A 17,047-nucleotide genomic window follows, 5' to 3' on the forward strand; every position below is an offset into this window, starting at 1 on the left:
CGAAAAGAAAGAGGAAATTCACAAATCATATCTGATCAAACAGGATTTAGATAATTTCTAAGAAGATGAGGATGATGAAGTAAAACAGCATAAGAACCTTGAACAACAGCAGTAAAAAATTTTTACAACTCAATATCAAATTAGCTAGTTAGCTAGAATCCTGAAACCATCACCAAAAAAACCATTCATATTTGCCAATTAATACATTGAAGTTGAATTTTTACCACCAGAGAAGAAGAAAAACACTTACGCATTCACCCTGGGCAAGACAAAAGTTCTATATATGTCAGATCAGCCAGGCTAGTTTTGCCGCAACAGATTGACTCATTTTTTTTTCCATTACCTTGGACTGTTTCCTGTTAATGTCTTACTTTTCAGTTTCTGAGGCTTCAGATATCTTTCCTATGAGACTTCATGGAAATACCTACAGGGTAAACAATATGATTTTGTACCTTCTTTAAAGCAAATAATACTGTGCTATGTGCACATCTTTAAGGCTAGCGAGTGATGATCAGGCCTGCAGAAAGGTTTTATCCTTGCCTGTGTTGCAGGCTGGATGAAAAGCATTTTGCCTTCAAGAAAAGTTATCATGGACACTGTTGGCATTTGTCCACATAAAACAGATTAACAGAGTTGGAAGGGACCTTGTACGTCATCTAATCCAACCCCCCACTCAAGCAGGAGACCCTACACCATTTCTAATAAATGGCAGTCCAATCTCTTTTGAAAGTCTCAAGTGATGAAGCCCCCAACATATCTGAAGGCAAGCTGTTCCATTGGATGATTGTTCTCACTGTCAGAAAATTCTTCCTTATTTCTAGGTTGAATCTCTTCTTAGTCAGTTTCCATCCATTATTCCTTGACGGGCTGTCAGGTGCTTTGGAAAATACCTTGACCCCCTCCTCTCTATGGCAACCCCTCAAATATTGGAACACTGCTATCATGTCTCCCCTCGTCCTTCTCTTCAGTAGACTAGCCATGCCCAGTTCCTGTAACCATTCTTCATATGCTTTAGTCTCCAGTCCCCTAATCATCCTGGTTGCTCTTCTTGCACTTTTCCTAGAGTCTAGGTGGCTAAAGGCATTGAGGCTGAGGTTAGGAAAATCAAGAAGACACACTTTAAAAAAAAATGAGTACGGCCTAAGTCATGCCATTGTGACTGCTGGTTTGCTTTTTTGACTCTTCTTCTTCTTGAGAGAGATCTAGGAGATCTAGGAGTTCTAGTGGACAATCATTTAAATATGATCCAGCAGTGTGCAGCAGCTGCCAAAAAAGCCAACACAGTTCTAGGCTGCATCAACAGAAGGATAGAATCAAGATCACGTGAAGTGTTAATACCACTTTATAATGCCTTGGTAAGGCCACACTTGGAATACTGCATTCAGTTCTGGTCGCCACGATGTAAAAAAGATGTGGAGACTCTAGAAAGAGTGCAGAGAAGAGCAACAAAGATGATTAGGGGACTGGAGACTAAAACATATGAAGAACGGTTGCAGGAACTGGGTATGTTTAGCTTAAGAGAAAGAAGGACTAGGGGAGACATGATAGCAGTATTCCAATATCTCAGGGGTTGCCACAAAGAAGAGGGAGTCAAACTATTCTCCAAGGCACCTGAGGGTAGAACAAGAAGCAATGGGTGGAAACTAATCAAGGAGAGAAGCAACTTAGAACTGAGGAGAAACTTCCTGACAGTTAGAACAATTAATCAGTGGAACAGCTTGCCTCCAGAAGTTGTGAATGCCCCAACACTGGAAGTCTTTAAGAAGATGTTGGATAGCCATCTGTCTGAAATGGTATAGGGTTTCCTGCCTAGGCAGGGGGTTGGACTAGAAGGCCTCCAAGGTCCCTTCCAACTCTACTATTGTATTGTATTGTATTGTATTGTATTGTATTGTATTGTATTGTATTGTATTGTATTGTTGTGCCATATCCATCATCGGACGTTGGCGATCATATTGGTGATCCTATTTTTATCAACAGCCACACACAAAAATGCTGCTGAGATTTGTCCAAACCAGTGCCTTAGATTTTGAAGCCATTATGTTCTTTTGATTCCCTGGACATCCCTAATTGATTATGAAAGAATCAAACCAAAACCAGATATCTATGTAACTACTTAAAAAAAAAATAGTAACACATTTTTTCTGTATTTTTTAAAAATAAAAATTGCAAGAGAGTCAGTAGATATTAAAATTGAGGCATACTGCAATTAAACACATTTTAGTCATTAGACTTCAACATTTGGATATGTTCTGACTAGGCCTCCCCAAACCATAAAGCATACTCCTTGTCCTGACAAAAAACCCTTTTTATTAAGTTACTGTGAATTCCTCTCATTCACATCCAGCAAAGTCTTTCAGGGGGGAATTTACAGTCACAGATCTTATCTGGCTTGGAGAGCTGCCAGGCCAATATCTTCAAAACTTGGCAAGAAGTCCCGGAGAGTCATGAACCAATTAAGTGAACTAATTGTCTCCTTTCACTCCCCTTTTATTCCCTATGGGAAGGGCCATTCACTGTCCACCTGTGGCCTTACTCCCAAGTCGACCTGTTCCTTAGCTGTTCCCTTCATGTGGCAACTCTACACATGCGCACACTGGGAACAGGCTCTAGCTGTTCGTTTGCCTCGCTGATGTCTGATTCCAAAGTCACCAGTAACTGTCAGATGGCCCCGGCCCCATCTCTGCCTCCAACACAGAGCCCTCATCAGAGCCTTCCCCAAATTCCAGGACTGGCCCATGTTCCTCCTCAACCTCCTCACTGTCCGAATCTGCTGCCAGCTCTACTGGCTGCTGGCGGGCCACAACAGGATGTAGTGAAATTTTAATACAGCAAAAAATCAGTCAGCTTGTTTAACAAATGTCTAATATGGAAATCACAGCAAATCAATGTATAGCACACATTTACTCTTAAAGTGGCCTTTATTCCACCCAAGCCTATATTCCCTTGGTTGTCTTCATGCTGCTCTGCTGCTTAAAGGTTTTTATTATTATTTTGTGTAAGCTGAGACGTAACTATGCAGAAATGGTTTTCCATCACAAACTGGAACATAGGATTGCATAACAAAAAAAAAAGACATGGGCTCAAGGTAAAGAAGTAGGGAAAACCAGGACCAACTTAACTCTAAATCAGTGTTTATGACTTAACATTATTTTCTTTTTGACACAGGAAAAAACAAACAACTTGAAGACTCTAGAGGACCTGCATTCTGAGGTTATGTACCTTTTTATTGAAGAATTTTGTCCTGGAGAGAAATATTTTATGTAGAGAGAAATTCCTCTATTAAGCGCATCCAGTAGACACAATCCATCAAATTTAATGTGTTATCACATACAATCATGGGGAAATCCAGGGTAATGTTATTATATATTATAAACATATTTTAGTCAGCTTGTAGCAGCAGCATTATGTCAGATGAATTGTCTCAGGCTGATGCCAGCCTAATCTGATAATCTAGTTGTAAAGGATAGATCTATAAGGTAAAGGTTCCCCTCGTGCATATGTGCTAGTCGTTCCTGACTCTAGGGGATGGTGCTCATCTCCATTTCAAAGCCGAAGAGCCAGGACTATCTCTCTGGTCATGTGGCCGGCATGACTAAATGCCGAAGGTGCACAGAACGCTGTTACCTTCCCACCAAAGGTGGTTCCTATTTTTCTACTTGCATTTTTACATGTTTTCGAACTGCTAGGTTGGCAGAAGCTGGGACAAGTAACAGAGCTCACTCTGTTGCGCAGCGTTAGGGATTTGAACCTCCAAACTGCCAACCTTTCTGATGGACAAGCTCAGCGTCTTAGCCACCGAGCCGCTGAGTCCCTGAGGATAGATCTATACAGCACTCCATATCCATGTTTGAAAGCAAAAGGATGCTTCAGAGCACATATGGGGTACTTATGCAGCACCAGAGTCCAACTGGCGGCCATTTGGACTCTTCGACAACATTAGGACTTCAGGGAATGCATCAGTACTTTCAAGCGTTATAGACAGATGCTATGTTCAGAGTGATAGACCCTCAAGGGTAGTGTCAGCATGAGGTTTCTATAAAAGCAGAGTATTGCTGCTGCAGCTGGTTCTTTTAAATGTATTTCATATATGCAATACCCAGATGAAAACTAAAATTGTCACTTGCTCAAGTTAAATAACACAAGATTTATTTTATTATTTATTTATTATTCACACTTATAGACCGCCCCCTCTCCCGGAGAGGACTCGGGGCGGTGTACAGTCACTAAAATACGTTGTAAAATACATACATAAACAATTAAATTAATACTGGTGAAGGAGGTTGTGAGACTGTAATAGAATAATAAATATAATACGTTAAAAGCCTATAAAACCCCAAACCCAATTAAAATAAATAAATCCCGGGAGGTAAAACTAAGAAAGTGCCAGGCCAGCTGATTGAAATAGGTGAGTCTTTAACTTTTGCCGGAAGGAACGGAGGTCGGTGGTAGTTCGAATGTCTGGGGGGAGGTCATTCCAGAGGGTTGGGCCCATCACAGAGAAGGATCTACTCCTAGGTGTCGCCCGCTGGCATTGCCTAGCAGACGGCACCAGGAGGAGCCCCTCCCTGTGTGAGCGGATAGGTCGCAGGGACGTGTGTGGTAGGATGCGATCCTGCAGATAACTAGGTCCTCTGCCATGGAGCGCTTTAAAGATGGTGATCAATACCTTGAAACGCACCCGAAAGGCTACAGGTAGCCAGTGCAGCTCGCGCAGGAGAGGTGTTACGTGGGAGTAACGGGTACTTCCCATAATAACCCGCGCGGCTGCGTTCTGAACTAGCTGCAGTCTCCGGATGCGTCCCAAGGGAAGCCCCATGTAGAGGGCATTGCAGTAGTCCAGGTGAGACGTCACCAGCGCATGAGTGACCGTGCGCAGGGCACTCCGGTCCAGTAGGGGGCGCAATTGGCGCACCAGGCGAACCTGGTGGAATGCCCCCCTTGCCACGGCTGCCACATGGTCCTCCATTGACAGCCGGGCATCAAGGAGGACACCCAAATTGCGCGCCCGCTCCACAGGGGACAACTGTTCGCCCCCTATGGCCAGCGATGGAGTCAGCTGGCTGAACCGAGGTGCCGGCAACCACAGCCACTCGGTCTTGGAGGGGTTGAGTTTGAGTCTGTTGTCCCCCATCCAGACCCCGACGGCCTCCAAACACCGGGACATCACTTCGACAGCCTCGTTGGGGTGGTTTGGGGTTGAAATATACAGCTGAGTGTCATCAGCGTAGAGATGGTATTCAACCCCAAAACCACGGATGATCTCACCCAGCGGCTTCACATATGCGTTGAACAGGAGAGGCGAGAGGACCGACCCCTGTGGCACCCCACAAGTGAGTGGCCTCAGGGACGACCTCTGTCCCCCTGTCAACACACATTGCTTCCGGTCGGAGAGGTAGGAGCCGAACCACCGCAAAACGGTGCCTCCGACTCCCATCCCCTCCAACCGGCGCAATAGGATACCATGGTCGATGGTATCAAAAGCCGCCGAGAGGTCTAATAGGACCAGGATAGAGGAGCAACCCCTATCTCTGGCCCTCCAGAGATCATCGACCAACGCGACCAAGGCTGTCTCGGTGCTGTGCCCGGGTCGGAAGCCGGACTGGCGTGGGTCTAGATAATCGGATTCGTCTAGGTGTCGCGGGAGCTGCTGCGCCACCACATTCTCAACAACCTTCGCCACGAAGGGGAGGTTGGAGACTGGACGATAGTTAGCTAGCTCCATTGGGTCGAGCGAAGGCCTCTTGAGCAAGGGTCTCACCACCGCCTCTTTCAAGGCGGTTGGTAAGTATCCCTCACCCAGTGATGCGCTCACCAGGCCCAGGAGCCTCGTGTCACCTCCCAGGCTGCCAGTACCAGCCAGGAGGGGCACGGGTCCGTTAAACAAGTGGTGGGTCGCAGCCGTCCACGCAACCTGTCCAAATCCTCGGGGGCAACAGAGTCAAACTCCTCCCAGAGTGGTCTCTCAAGACTCGCTGTTGGCGGCTCGTCTGGTCCACTGACGGAGGTCCACCCGCTCCGGATCTGATCGATTTTGTCCTGAAGATATTCCCCAAACTCCTCTGCTCTACCCTGTAAGGGTGTCTCCCGCACCCTCTGCGATAGAAGGGAGCGAGTCACCCTAAACAGGGCGGCAGGGCGGTTATCCGCGGACGCAATAAGAGCAGCACAATGTCTACGTTTGGCCGCTCTTATTGCCACAAGGTAAGTCCGCAAATAGGCTCTTACCTGTGTTCGGTCAGATTCGGAGCGTGAGGACCTCCACCTGCTCTCTAGACGTCTCCTGTGGCGCTTCATCACCCTAAGCTCCTCAGTAAACCAAGGAGCCCGGGTGGGTTGATGCCGCAGGAGAGGTCGCAAAGGCGCAACCCGGTCCAAGGCCCCAGTCGTCGCCCTATTCCAGGCAGACACTAGGTCCTCGGAGCGGGAGCGGGACAAGGCTACAGGAATTGGCCCAAGCTCCGTCTGGAATCTATCAGATTCCATCAGGTGCCTGGGGCGGTACCAGTTTATAGGGTCTGGTTCCGCCTCCTCGCGGTGGGGGATAGCGCCAGGGAAGTCCAGCCGGAGGGATGAGTGGTCTGACCATGACAGGGGCGTGATGACTAAATCCCCTATTCCCAGATCACTCGTCCACTGTTCAGATACAAAAATGAGGTCCAGTGTGTGGCCCCCTTCGTGAGTGGGGCCCTGCACTAATTGGGTCAGGTCCATGGCCGTCATGGAAGCCATGAACTCCCGGGCCGCCTCGGAAGCCGCTCCCATTGACGGTAAGTTGAAGTCCCCCATGACCAAGAGTCTGGGAGTCTCAACTGCCGTCGCAGAGATTAGCTCGAGGAGCTCGGGCAGGGCTGCTGATGCATAGCGAGGAGCCAAGTATACAATCAGCAAGCCCCACTGCCTCCCTGGGCCCCAGTTCACACCAAGGGACTCACACCCGGGTATCTGAGGGACAGTGAACTCCCTCGGCTCTAAACATTCCCGCATAACCACCGCCACCCCTCCACCCTTACCCAGGGCCCGAGGCTGATGGAATGCACGGAAACCCGGTGGGCACATTTCCACGAGGGGTAAACCACCCTCGTGGCCCAGCCAGGTCTCCGTTATCCCTGCAAGGTCTAGCTCCCCCTCTGAGATCAACTCATTAATGAGGGGGGCCTTGTTGGTGACAGACCTTGCGTTACAAAGCATCAGCCGCAGGCCCTGGCTCTGTATGACCTGTCCACCTAGACTGCAGGGGTTGGTACAAGCGACCGGGCGTAACCAGCAGCCACGGTCTCCCAACCGACCTTGAGATCTTATCCTGTCCTCGCATCCCCTCCTCCCCGCGACCGTTGTAATAGGGCAACCCTCTGCTTTAGTGACCTTTATATTCCCCCCCTCCACCGCATCCCCGTCCTTCCTAGACTCACCTGTCTGCCTGGCTCTGGCCCTCCTCCCGGTCTGATTGGCCTTCCCCCCCACCCTGGGACCCCCTAAAAAAGATAAAACCCAATGAATTCACATGTATTAGGTATCTTTCAAGGTCTTTCTTTCCAATGTCTCTCTCTCACATACATAAACAGAGCTGAATTCCAAATATAGTTCTTATTAATTGGGGACAATGTAAACGGTAAGTCAACTGTCCTTCAACAAATGCTTGCATTTTATGCATCATTCTCGTTGATGTTGCAATGTTTTGATTGTCTCTCTTGGGCTTCTGATTCTTTGTCAGCATCTGCTGCATTTAAGGTTGAAACAGCAATCAGATACAAAGAAAACATGATTGTTCTTCGCCATATTGACATTGGACCCCGACTTTGCAAATAAATGTGTAAGGCAGAAGTCCGGCATTTTGACATACCATGTAAAAAAATGGACAACCATATGGAATATACATATTGAATAAAACAATATATAAAGATATCATTGAAACCAAGTCACAGATTTGGACAACCTGAAGCCCCCAGCCTCAATTCTGCAGCTCCCAAGTATCTGTGAACACATACTTGTATTCCACTTCCAAAGCAACAGTGATGAAGACCTACTAGCAGGCAAGTGATGGCTCAGAAGTGATACAGAAGGTATTTGTCCTTTTTCTTCTTTCCCGCAACATTACCCTTTGACAAGCAGCCGAAATAGTTGGCTTGGCAGGCATGGCATAGCAAAGCTTTTTCCAAAATTTAGAATTTAAAGGCAGTGATTTTTCTTCTTTCCATTTCACCACTTGGCTGGAAGAAAGAAGTTCCAAAGATTTGGGCAAGGAATCAAAATAATTTTGGGGCATATATTCTATTAATATGACTTTGATCTTTCTCTCAACTAAGGCTTTATGCAGTCCAACCTCTAGCTCGAACATGACTTGATCAGAGACATAGTTTCGGCTCAGAATAATAATTAATCTTCGACTTCTGTCAATGGATGATTGGATGTCATCAATAACAGCTGTAAGTAGAAAAGGTTATATTTTATTTCTATGTAACCCCACTCATTCACATTTTACTCATTTTAGTTAACGTTTTATGCAAAAAAAATGATTAACGAATTAAAAATTTTATTTTAATTCATTAATCAAATTTATATACTGGCCCATCTCTGGGTGGCACATATTGATAAATAAAGCAATATAAAACAGAGACAAATGTAAAATGTTACAGAGATAAATAGGGGTGTGTGTATGTGTGTTTAACAATATAATTATGCTAAAATCAGTCAGTAGCAGCCAAATTTGAACATTTTAGAGCTTTAGGAGAAATTCAGATAAGATGGGTGAAGGAGGGAACGAAGGAAGGAAGGGAGGGAGATGTTATCTTGCAATATTTTCACAAAAACCATAAACCGCATCTAGAATCATTGCTTAATTCATCCCAATGCTTTTGATATGAGCAAAAGAACAACCCAAGAATTTCAACACTTTTCTCCAAAACCATAGCAAAGGCACACACACAGACACAGACATATTTGTGTGTGTGTGTGTGTGTGTAAACAGTATATATTAAAATCTCAGTGGTGCTATTTCTAGGAAACTAAATGGCTGTGATATATTTTAAATTTAAGCAAAAGAAAAAGATATTTTACCAATTTGTTCAATGGTCATTTATCTCGCCTACTTACCTCCTCCAGGGGAAATATCTCGTTCAAAAATGCATAGCTTATATCCAAAATGATCTTCTAATGTTTTAGGCAGTATCTCCAGAGCAAATTTTCTCTCTTCACCACATATTGGTGTACAGTCTTTCAGATAAGACACAAAAGCATCATAAAGCTTTCCATCTATAAATAAATAATTCAGAGTCAACATACTTCTCTGACATAATTACTTATAGGAATGACATTCAGGCAGGCTCTCCTATTTCTTTGTACGATTGGCTAAATAGCATTTATTTGTTCTGTATTTATTTCATTTATCAAACAATCAAATAAACATTGTTTACTTCATATTGAATGCAGAGCCCAAAGAGGGCAGAATCAGAGTGAACAGAATCAATAATTTCCCATTTTGGAGACTTGTAGAACAATGATGTATCTGTATTCTCAAAAACAAATCTGTACCCCTAATTTCTATTTTCTTTCAGAATAGAGAAAGACTGTAATAATGAAAAGTGAAGAAGTTACAATTTCTTCCTTTTTCTCCTTTGATACTTAATGGGTTTAAATCAACGCTGTTCTTTATTAAGTCAAATCAATCATTTTACCTCCCAGGGTTTCATCCTTTCCCGTTATATTTCTGAACAATAAAACAAGCTCTATCTTGAATATTACACCGAGAATCACTATCAGTACAGCAATAAAGGAAAACATTATGGCCAATATCATTCCAGCAGTAAAGGCGTGAACTGGTAAATCTGGATTAGATTCTAGGAGGGGAAAAAAAGAAAAGAATAGGTTATTGCATAGGAAGGCAAGCTTCTCCAATAATCACAAGTAGTTAAAATATTTTCTAGCCAAATGCCTGTCTAGTGTGCTTTGAGACAGAAATATATGTAATGATATTTTGCTTTGTTGTTCTCTCTTAAAATAGAAAAATATTATGAAGATATGAAACATTTTATCTATTATTAGGTAACCTTAACATAACCTGCAATTATATTATATATATTATCTTATATAAATGAAGCGACAAATTCAGAACTAAAAAATCCATTTGCTTTCACTCAAGATCAGTATCTGACATTGAAGAAGCAACTAAATGTTGTCAAATTCATGTACCATATAAAGGTGCAATGCCCTTAGAAGGCTTTATCCATTCCCAATTATCCTTTCATACAGTAATGTATCAAGCCAAATTTATGTCGCTGGACTTCAGATTGTCCATAAGTCAGTGAGCCTGTCCAGGGAGACCAGACAGGAAACATGACCAGATGAGCTAATTTAATTATGATTTAATTTAATTGTAAGTCTATATTAACAAAATCTTGAAACGGAGAAAGTAGAAATCTTTGATCTTCTCCTTTACAACCTGAGAAGCTAGGGATGGTCCCTTCTGAGTGTCTTTCTCCACCCACTCTCCACAATGCCCTCTCTTATCCAGGGATGGGCTCCCGGGGGTTTGCAGGGGTTCAGGAGAACCTCTGGCTAAGATTCTGTGCAGTTTGGAAAAACCCCAAATCCCACTCCTGGCTGGCCCCGCCTACCCTGCCCCTCCCAGAGAATCCCCACACTGCCCATTTTAGATTCAGGTAAGTGCAGGGCATGCATGGAGGCTTGGGGAGGGTGAAAAACGGGCCTACCCTAAATTCGGGAAGGCCAGAAACGGCCTCGTTTCTGGACTCCAGAGGGCCTCCAGAACCTGGGGAGGCCGTTTTTGCCCTCCCAGATGCTCGAGGAAAGCCTCTGGAGCCCAGGGTACAGGAGGCCAACTAGGCCACACCCACAATGGCCATGCCCACCTATCCATCAGGCAGAGAATCCCTTGCTAAAATTTTTGAAGCCCACCCTTCCTCTTATCTGACCAGATTTTTTCATCCTGTCTCTCAAGATCCTTCTCATAGAACACTATAAACCCTCATTTATGTAAAATAATCCTTAAAAACAGAATCAAAAACATTATGCTGTTTTATCTTTGAATATTGTAAGCTGCCCAGAGTTACCATTTGGTAAGACAAGCATCTAATATATTTTACAAAGAAATGGTTTACTTTATTGATTAGGCCATGACCCATATCAAAGTGCAGAATTCCAAACACAAATTATTACTAAAATCTGATAAAAACAATTTAAAATGGCATTGGAATAAAATACAATTTAAAATGGCATTGGAATAAAGAACAATAATTTAATACATGGATAAATAAAATACGATAAAATTATATTTCAGTGTCATCTCTACAATCTACGTACAAAGAAATTTGTTTTCCTGAAATTTCATAAGATATTAAATGACAATTCCAAAACATTATGGCATTAAAAAAAATGTTTTTGTTCCATTAGGACAGTGGTGTCAAGCTCCCAGCATTATGTTGTTATCAAGTGACATATCACAACTTTTTTCCCCTTCACTAAACCAGGGTTGGGCATGGCCAGCAGTGACATATCTGATCCACAGCCTGCAAGTTTGACATCCCTACTTTAGGAGAGGGATCTGAATGTATGAGATTATTATCTAGAGATACCATAAATGTTTGGATATCAATGGTCATTAAGTTGCTGTCTATGAAACAAACAATTACATCTATAAAAACTCAAATTTAGATTAAAATAGAATTCAAGTAGTAATTAGCCTTGCATAATTTTCAAGTAGTGGGATGCCATGGCCCAGTGGCTAAGATGCTGAGCTTGTCAATCAGAAAGATCGGCAATTCGGGGGTTGGAACCCCTAACGCGTGTAACAGAGTGAGCTCCCGTTACTTGTCCCAGCTTCTGCCAACCTAGCAGTTTGAAAGCACGTAAAAATGCGAGTAGAAAAATAGGAATCACTTTGGTGGGAAGGTAACAGCGTTCCGTGCGCCTTTGGTGTTTAGTCATGCTGGCCACATGACACAGAGACAACTTCAGACAGCACTGGCTCTTCGGCTTTGGAATGGAGATGAGCACTGCCCCCTAGAGTCGGTAATGACTAGCACATATGTGTGAGGGAAACCTTTACCTTTTCTAATTTTCTATTATCAGTTACATCCAAAATTATCTGCCCACTTTCTAAGAATTCTTTTTAGTCTTTACAGTTTATTTTTCCTCCATATCAGTTTAGACTTCTGGGTCATATGGAGACATCTATATTTTCACAAGTTACTTTTTATACTAGATTAAACTATACAATACCTTTTTGCAATATAAATGTTTGCTCTTCAAAACCATTTTCAGAAAAGACGCATTTGTATGAAGAATTGAAGTTCTTTTCTTTCACACTTTTAAACCAAAGTTGTTTCATAACATATTTTTTTCCATTTTCATCACTGTTAAGAAAGGGGAATTGATAGAATAACAATGGCATAAACATTTACTCTGGCGAAATGTTCAGTGAATTTAATGAATTTTACTTTTAAATAAACAGAAGAAGAGAGCTTATTGAATTCAATTAATTAATTTGCTCTTCAGTCATAAAGGTTAGTCCTGCTCTCTTCTTCAGGCATTTTGATGTATCTGGAAGGATTTTGGAAGCTCCCAAGTACGTGAAGGGAAATTTTTCTGTTGACCACTTTGTTAATCTTAGAAGTATATACCTTAAATTGTTTTCTTTATCCTGAACTTTTCTCTTTGAATTCTATACTATTGACAACTTAAAGTTCCATATCTATTTACTACTTAAACCTCTGACTACTTAAAGTTCCAACATCCATAGCAGGAATTCCAGAAATTGCATTTCCAATGTATCTGCAAGGTATTTGAAGAAAGTTGTCAGGGAAATAAAGCATATAAAATTAGTTTAAATAACTAGCTTATTCCCATCTTTTAAAAATTTCTGGTTTATATTTTATGAATGAATAAAACAAGCGCTCTCGCCTTGAACCAGGAAACAAGGCTACGGCGGCGACAGTCCTGGCGGAAAAGGGAGCCCGCTTGGAAGGCTGCGTTTCCCTTGCTTAGCAAGCCCCGGTGGCGCCTTCATTGGCTGCGAGGACCCCGAACCGTCTTCAAGATTCTTCTTCCAAATTGGAGGGGAGGGAGCGTGGAACCTGCACTCCCATTCAAGGTTTGCTCCGTTCCTTTGGTCTTTCCTTTGGCAGCAGATGTTTTCTTTTAAGATGGAAAGCCATTGCCTGCAAATTTACGATACGGCTGGTGGAAAAGGGGGGAGTGGGGGGAGAGGCCACTGCTGCTGCTGTCAAACTGATATCATTTGAACCTTCCTGAAGCTAGGATTGGAGCTGCTGGAGAGAAGGAGGGGGTGAGTCACAAGACAAAGACACTGAGGTGGGGGCCCTTAAACTCCATATCATTTGAACCTTCCTGAAGCTAGGATTGGAGCTGCTGGAGAGAAGGAGGGGGTGAGTCACAAGACAAAGACACTGAGGTGGGGGCCCTTAAACTCCATATCATTTGAACCTTCCTGAAGCTAGGATTGGAGCTGCTGGAGAGAAGGAGGGGGTGAGTCACAAGACAAAGACACTGAGGTGGGGGCCCTTAAACTCCATATCATTTGAACCTTCCTGAAGCTAGGATTGGAGCTGCTGGAGAGAAGGAGGGGGTGAGTCACAAGACAAAGACACTGAGGTGGGGGCCCTTAAACTCCATATCATTTGAACCTTCCTGAAGCTAGGATTGGAGCTGCTGGAGAGAAGGAGGGGGTGAGTCACAAGACAAAGACACTGAGGTGGGGGCCCTTAAACTCCATATCATTTGAACCTTCCTGAAGCTAGGATTGGAGCTGCTGGAGAGAAGGAGGGGGTGAGTCACAAGACAAAGACACTGAGGTGGGGGCCCTTAAACTCCATATCATTTGAACCTTCCTGAAGCTAGGATTGGAGCTGCTGGAGAGAAGGAGGGGGTGAGTCACAAGACAAAGACACTGAGGTGGGGGCCCTTAAACTCCATATCATTTGAACCTTCCTGAAGCTAGGATTGGAGCTGCTGGAGAGAAGGAGGGGGTGAGTCACAAGACAAAGACACTGAGGTGGGGGCCCTTAAACTCCATATCATTTGAACCTTCCTGAAGCTAGGATTGGAGCTGCTGGAGAGAAGGAGGGGGTGAGTCACAAGACAAAGACACTGAGGTGGGGGCCCTTAAACTCCATATCATTTGAACCTTCCTGAAGCTAGGATTGGAGCTGCTGGAGAGAAGGAGGGGGTGAGTCACAAGACAAAGACACTGAGGTGGGGGCCCTTAAACTCCATATCATTTGAACCTTCCTGAAGCTAGGATTGGAGCTGCTGGAGAGAAGGAGGGGGTGAGTCACAAGACAAAGACACTGAGGTGGGGGCCCTTAAACTCCATATCATTTGAACCTTCCTGAAGCTAGGATTGGAGCTGCTGGAGAGAAGGAGGGGGTGAGTCACAAGACAAAGACACTGAGGTGGGGGCCCTTAAACTCCATATCATTTGAACCTTCCTGAAGCTAGGATTGGAGCTGCTGGAGAGAAGGAGGGGGTGAGTCACAAGACAAAGACACTGAGGTGGGGGCCCTTAAACTCCATATCATTTGAACCTTCCTGAAGCTAGGATTGGAGCTGCTGGAGAGAAGGAGGGGGTGAGTCACAAGACAAAGACACTGAGGTGGGGGCCCTTAAACTCCATATCATTTGAACCTTCCTGAAGCTAGGATTGGAGCTGCTGGAGAGAAGGAGGGGGTGAGTCACAAGACAAAGACACTGAGGTGGGGGCCCTTAAACTCCATATCATTTGAACCTTCCTGAAGCTAGGATTGGAGCTGCTGGAGAGAAGGAGGGGGTGAGTCACAAGACAAAGACACTGAGGTGGGGGCCCTTAAACTCCATATCATTTGAACCTTCCTGAAGCTAGGATTGGAGCTGCTGGAGAGAAGGAGGGGGTGAGTCACAAGACAAAGACACTGAGGTGGGGGCCCTTAAACTCCATATCATTTGAACCTTCCTGAAGCTAGGATTGGAGCTGCTGGAGAGAAGGAGGGGGTGAGTCACAAGACAAAGACACTGAGGTGGGGGCCCTTAAACTCCATATCATTTGAACCTTCCTGAAGCTAGGATTGGAGCTGCTGGAGAGAAGGAGGGGGTGAGTCACAAGACAAAGACACTGAGGTGGGGGCCCTTAAACTCCATATCATTTGAACCTTCCTGAAGCTAGGATTGGAGCTGCTGGAGAGAAGGAGGGGGTGAGTCACAAGACAAAGACACTGAGGTGGGGGCCCTTAAACTCCATATCATTTGAACCTTCCTGAAGCTAGGATTGGAGCTGCTGGAGAGAAGGAGGGGGTGAGTCACAAGACAAAGACACTGAGGTGGGGGCCCTTAAACTCCATATCATTTGAACCTTCCTGAAGCTAGGATTGGAGCTGCTGGAGAGAAGGAGGGGGTGAGTCACAAGACAAAGACACTGAGGTGGGGGCCCTTAAACTCCATATCATTTGAACCTTCCTGAAGCTAGGATTGGAGCTGCTGGAGAGAAGGAGGGGGTGAGTCACAAGACAAAGACACTGAGGTGGGGGCCCTTAAACTCCATATCATTTGAACCTTCCTGAAGCTAGGATTGGAGCTGCTGGAGAGAAGGAGGGGGTGAGTCACAAGACAAAGACACTGAGGTGGGGGCCCTTAAACTCCATATCATTTGAACCTTCCTGAAGCTAGGATTGGAGCTGCTGGAGAGAAGGAGGGGGTGAGTCACAAGACAAAGACACTGAGGTGGGGGCCCGCGCGCCTAACGGCGCGCGAATCATATATCTATAAACCAAAATAGCAATAATACATTCTGGATTAGTGTGTTTGAGATTGTGATTTTATTTATTTCAAAATGACTGGCTTAGTTCAATGTAATAGCTGTTTTGCACCTGTCTTTCGCAGTACTCTTTTCAAATTTGGATACTGTCCCCTTTGTAAACAAATTACGAGTCTACATAGGCAGATTACCTATCTAGAATCTGTAATCTGTGCTCTCCAAGCAGAAACTAGGTGTCTACGTCAGCCATTCCACTCTATGGTGAAGCCACACTATCAGCCCCCTCTACCACAAAGATCTTGCAGGAGAAGAGCTGTCTGGACAACTGTGGGATCTGGCAGGTTGAGAGCTGTGAACCATAAACCCAAAGCTTTTGCTGTGACCCAGCAAAACAGATATAGTGCCCTTGCTAACCTTAATGGGGACACTAAAGAGATAGGTCAAGGCAGTTGTGATAATGATGACTCAAATAAGCAGGGGATCGTGGTCCAAAACGAAGAACTTTCTTCGGAAAGGCGAAAAGGGGAACCAGGTATCACACATCAGTCGCAGAAGAAGATCAAGGGATGTAAAAAGAGAAGTCACCTTCTGGTTGGTGATTCAATCGTAAGAGATGTTAATTTAGGAGAGGATAAGGAGGTTTTAAAAGAGGTCAGGTGTCTGCCAGGTGCTACTGCCAGCAGAGACAAGAGGCGTATTCTTAAGATAGTCAAGAATGCAAGTAAGGACTGTGACGTTGATGCTATTATACATCTTGGCACTAATGATCTATCCCAGAAAGATGTACTTTCTGTGCAGAATGATTTCCAGAACTTGGGGTATGAACTTAATAGTATAGGTTGTAGGCTTATCTTTTCAGAGGTTTTACCTGTATATAAGGAACAAAAAGGGAAGGGCCAGCGTGTAGCAGAGTTTAATGTTTGGCTAAAGGAGTGGTGTAAAAGGGAAGGCTTTGGTTTTATTAGTCATGAAGCATGTAGCTGGTCCAATGAAAAACTGTACAAAAGAGATGGGTTGCACCCATCCAAGAAAGGAACTGAGTTACTTGGCATTAAATTCACAGATTTTCTTGATAAACATTTAAACTGAAGAGCGGGGACAGAGAATTAATAGATACAGAACATCTCTGTCCCCAGCAAACTAAAATTCATAGGGTTATAAATGCATGTAACATAGATGTGTGTGTGGGTAAGATTATCACTCCTGCTGTCAAGCAAAACCAAGCATGTAATAGTGATTGTCATACCATGTGCATGAATCACGCAAGTGGCAAGAAAATAGGGG

At 44.2% G+C, this 17,047-nt stretch overlaps 1 protein-coding gene across 2 annotated transcripts in view; it reads right to left on the reverse strand.

Moving 5' to 3' along the window:
* Positions 1-7,498: 7,498 nt before the first annotated feature.
* IL18R1 (interleukin 18 receptor 1) overlaps positions 7,499-17,047 on the reverse strand; it is a 36,217-nt gene continuing 26,668 nt past the window's right edge. For both annotated transcript variants that reach the window (XM_081947628.1, XM_081947629.1), the window contains exons 8-11: positions 12,238-12,371; positions 9,675-9,836; positions 9,094-9,252; positions 7,499-8,424 (exon numbers count right to left, since the gene is read on the reverse strand). In XM_081947628.1, coding sequence (XP_081803754.1) covers positions 8,027-8,424; positions 9,094-9,252; positions 9,675-9,836; positions 12,238-12,371 — 853 coding nt within the window. In that variant the 3' untranslated portion in view covers positions 7,499-8,026. The remainder of the gene's footprint in view (positions 8,425-9,093; positions 9,253-9,674; positions 9,837-12,237; positions 12,372-17,047) is intronic.

This window comes from Natrix helvetica, assembly GCF_964273705.1.
Source record: "Natrix helvetica genome assembly, chromosome: 3".
Classification (NCBI taxonomy): domain Eukaryota; kingdom Metazoa; phylum Chordata; class Lepidosauria; order Squamata; family Natricidae; genus Natrix; species Natrix helvetica.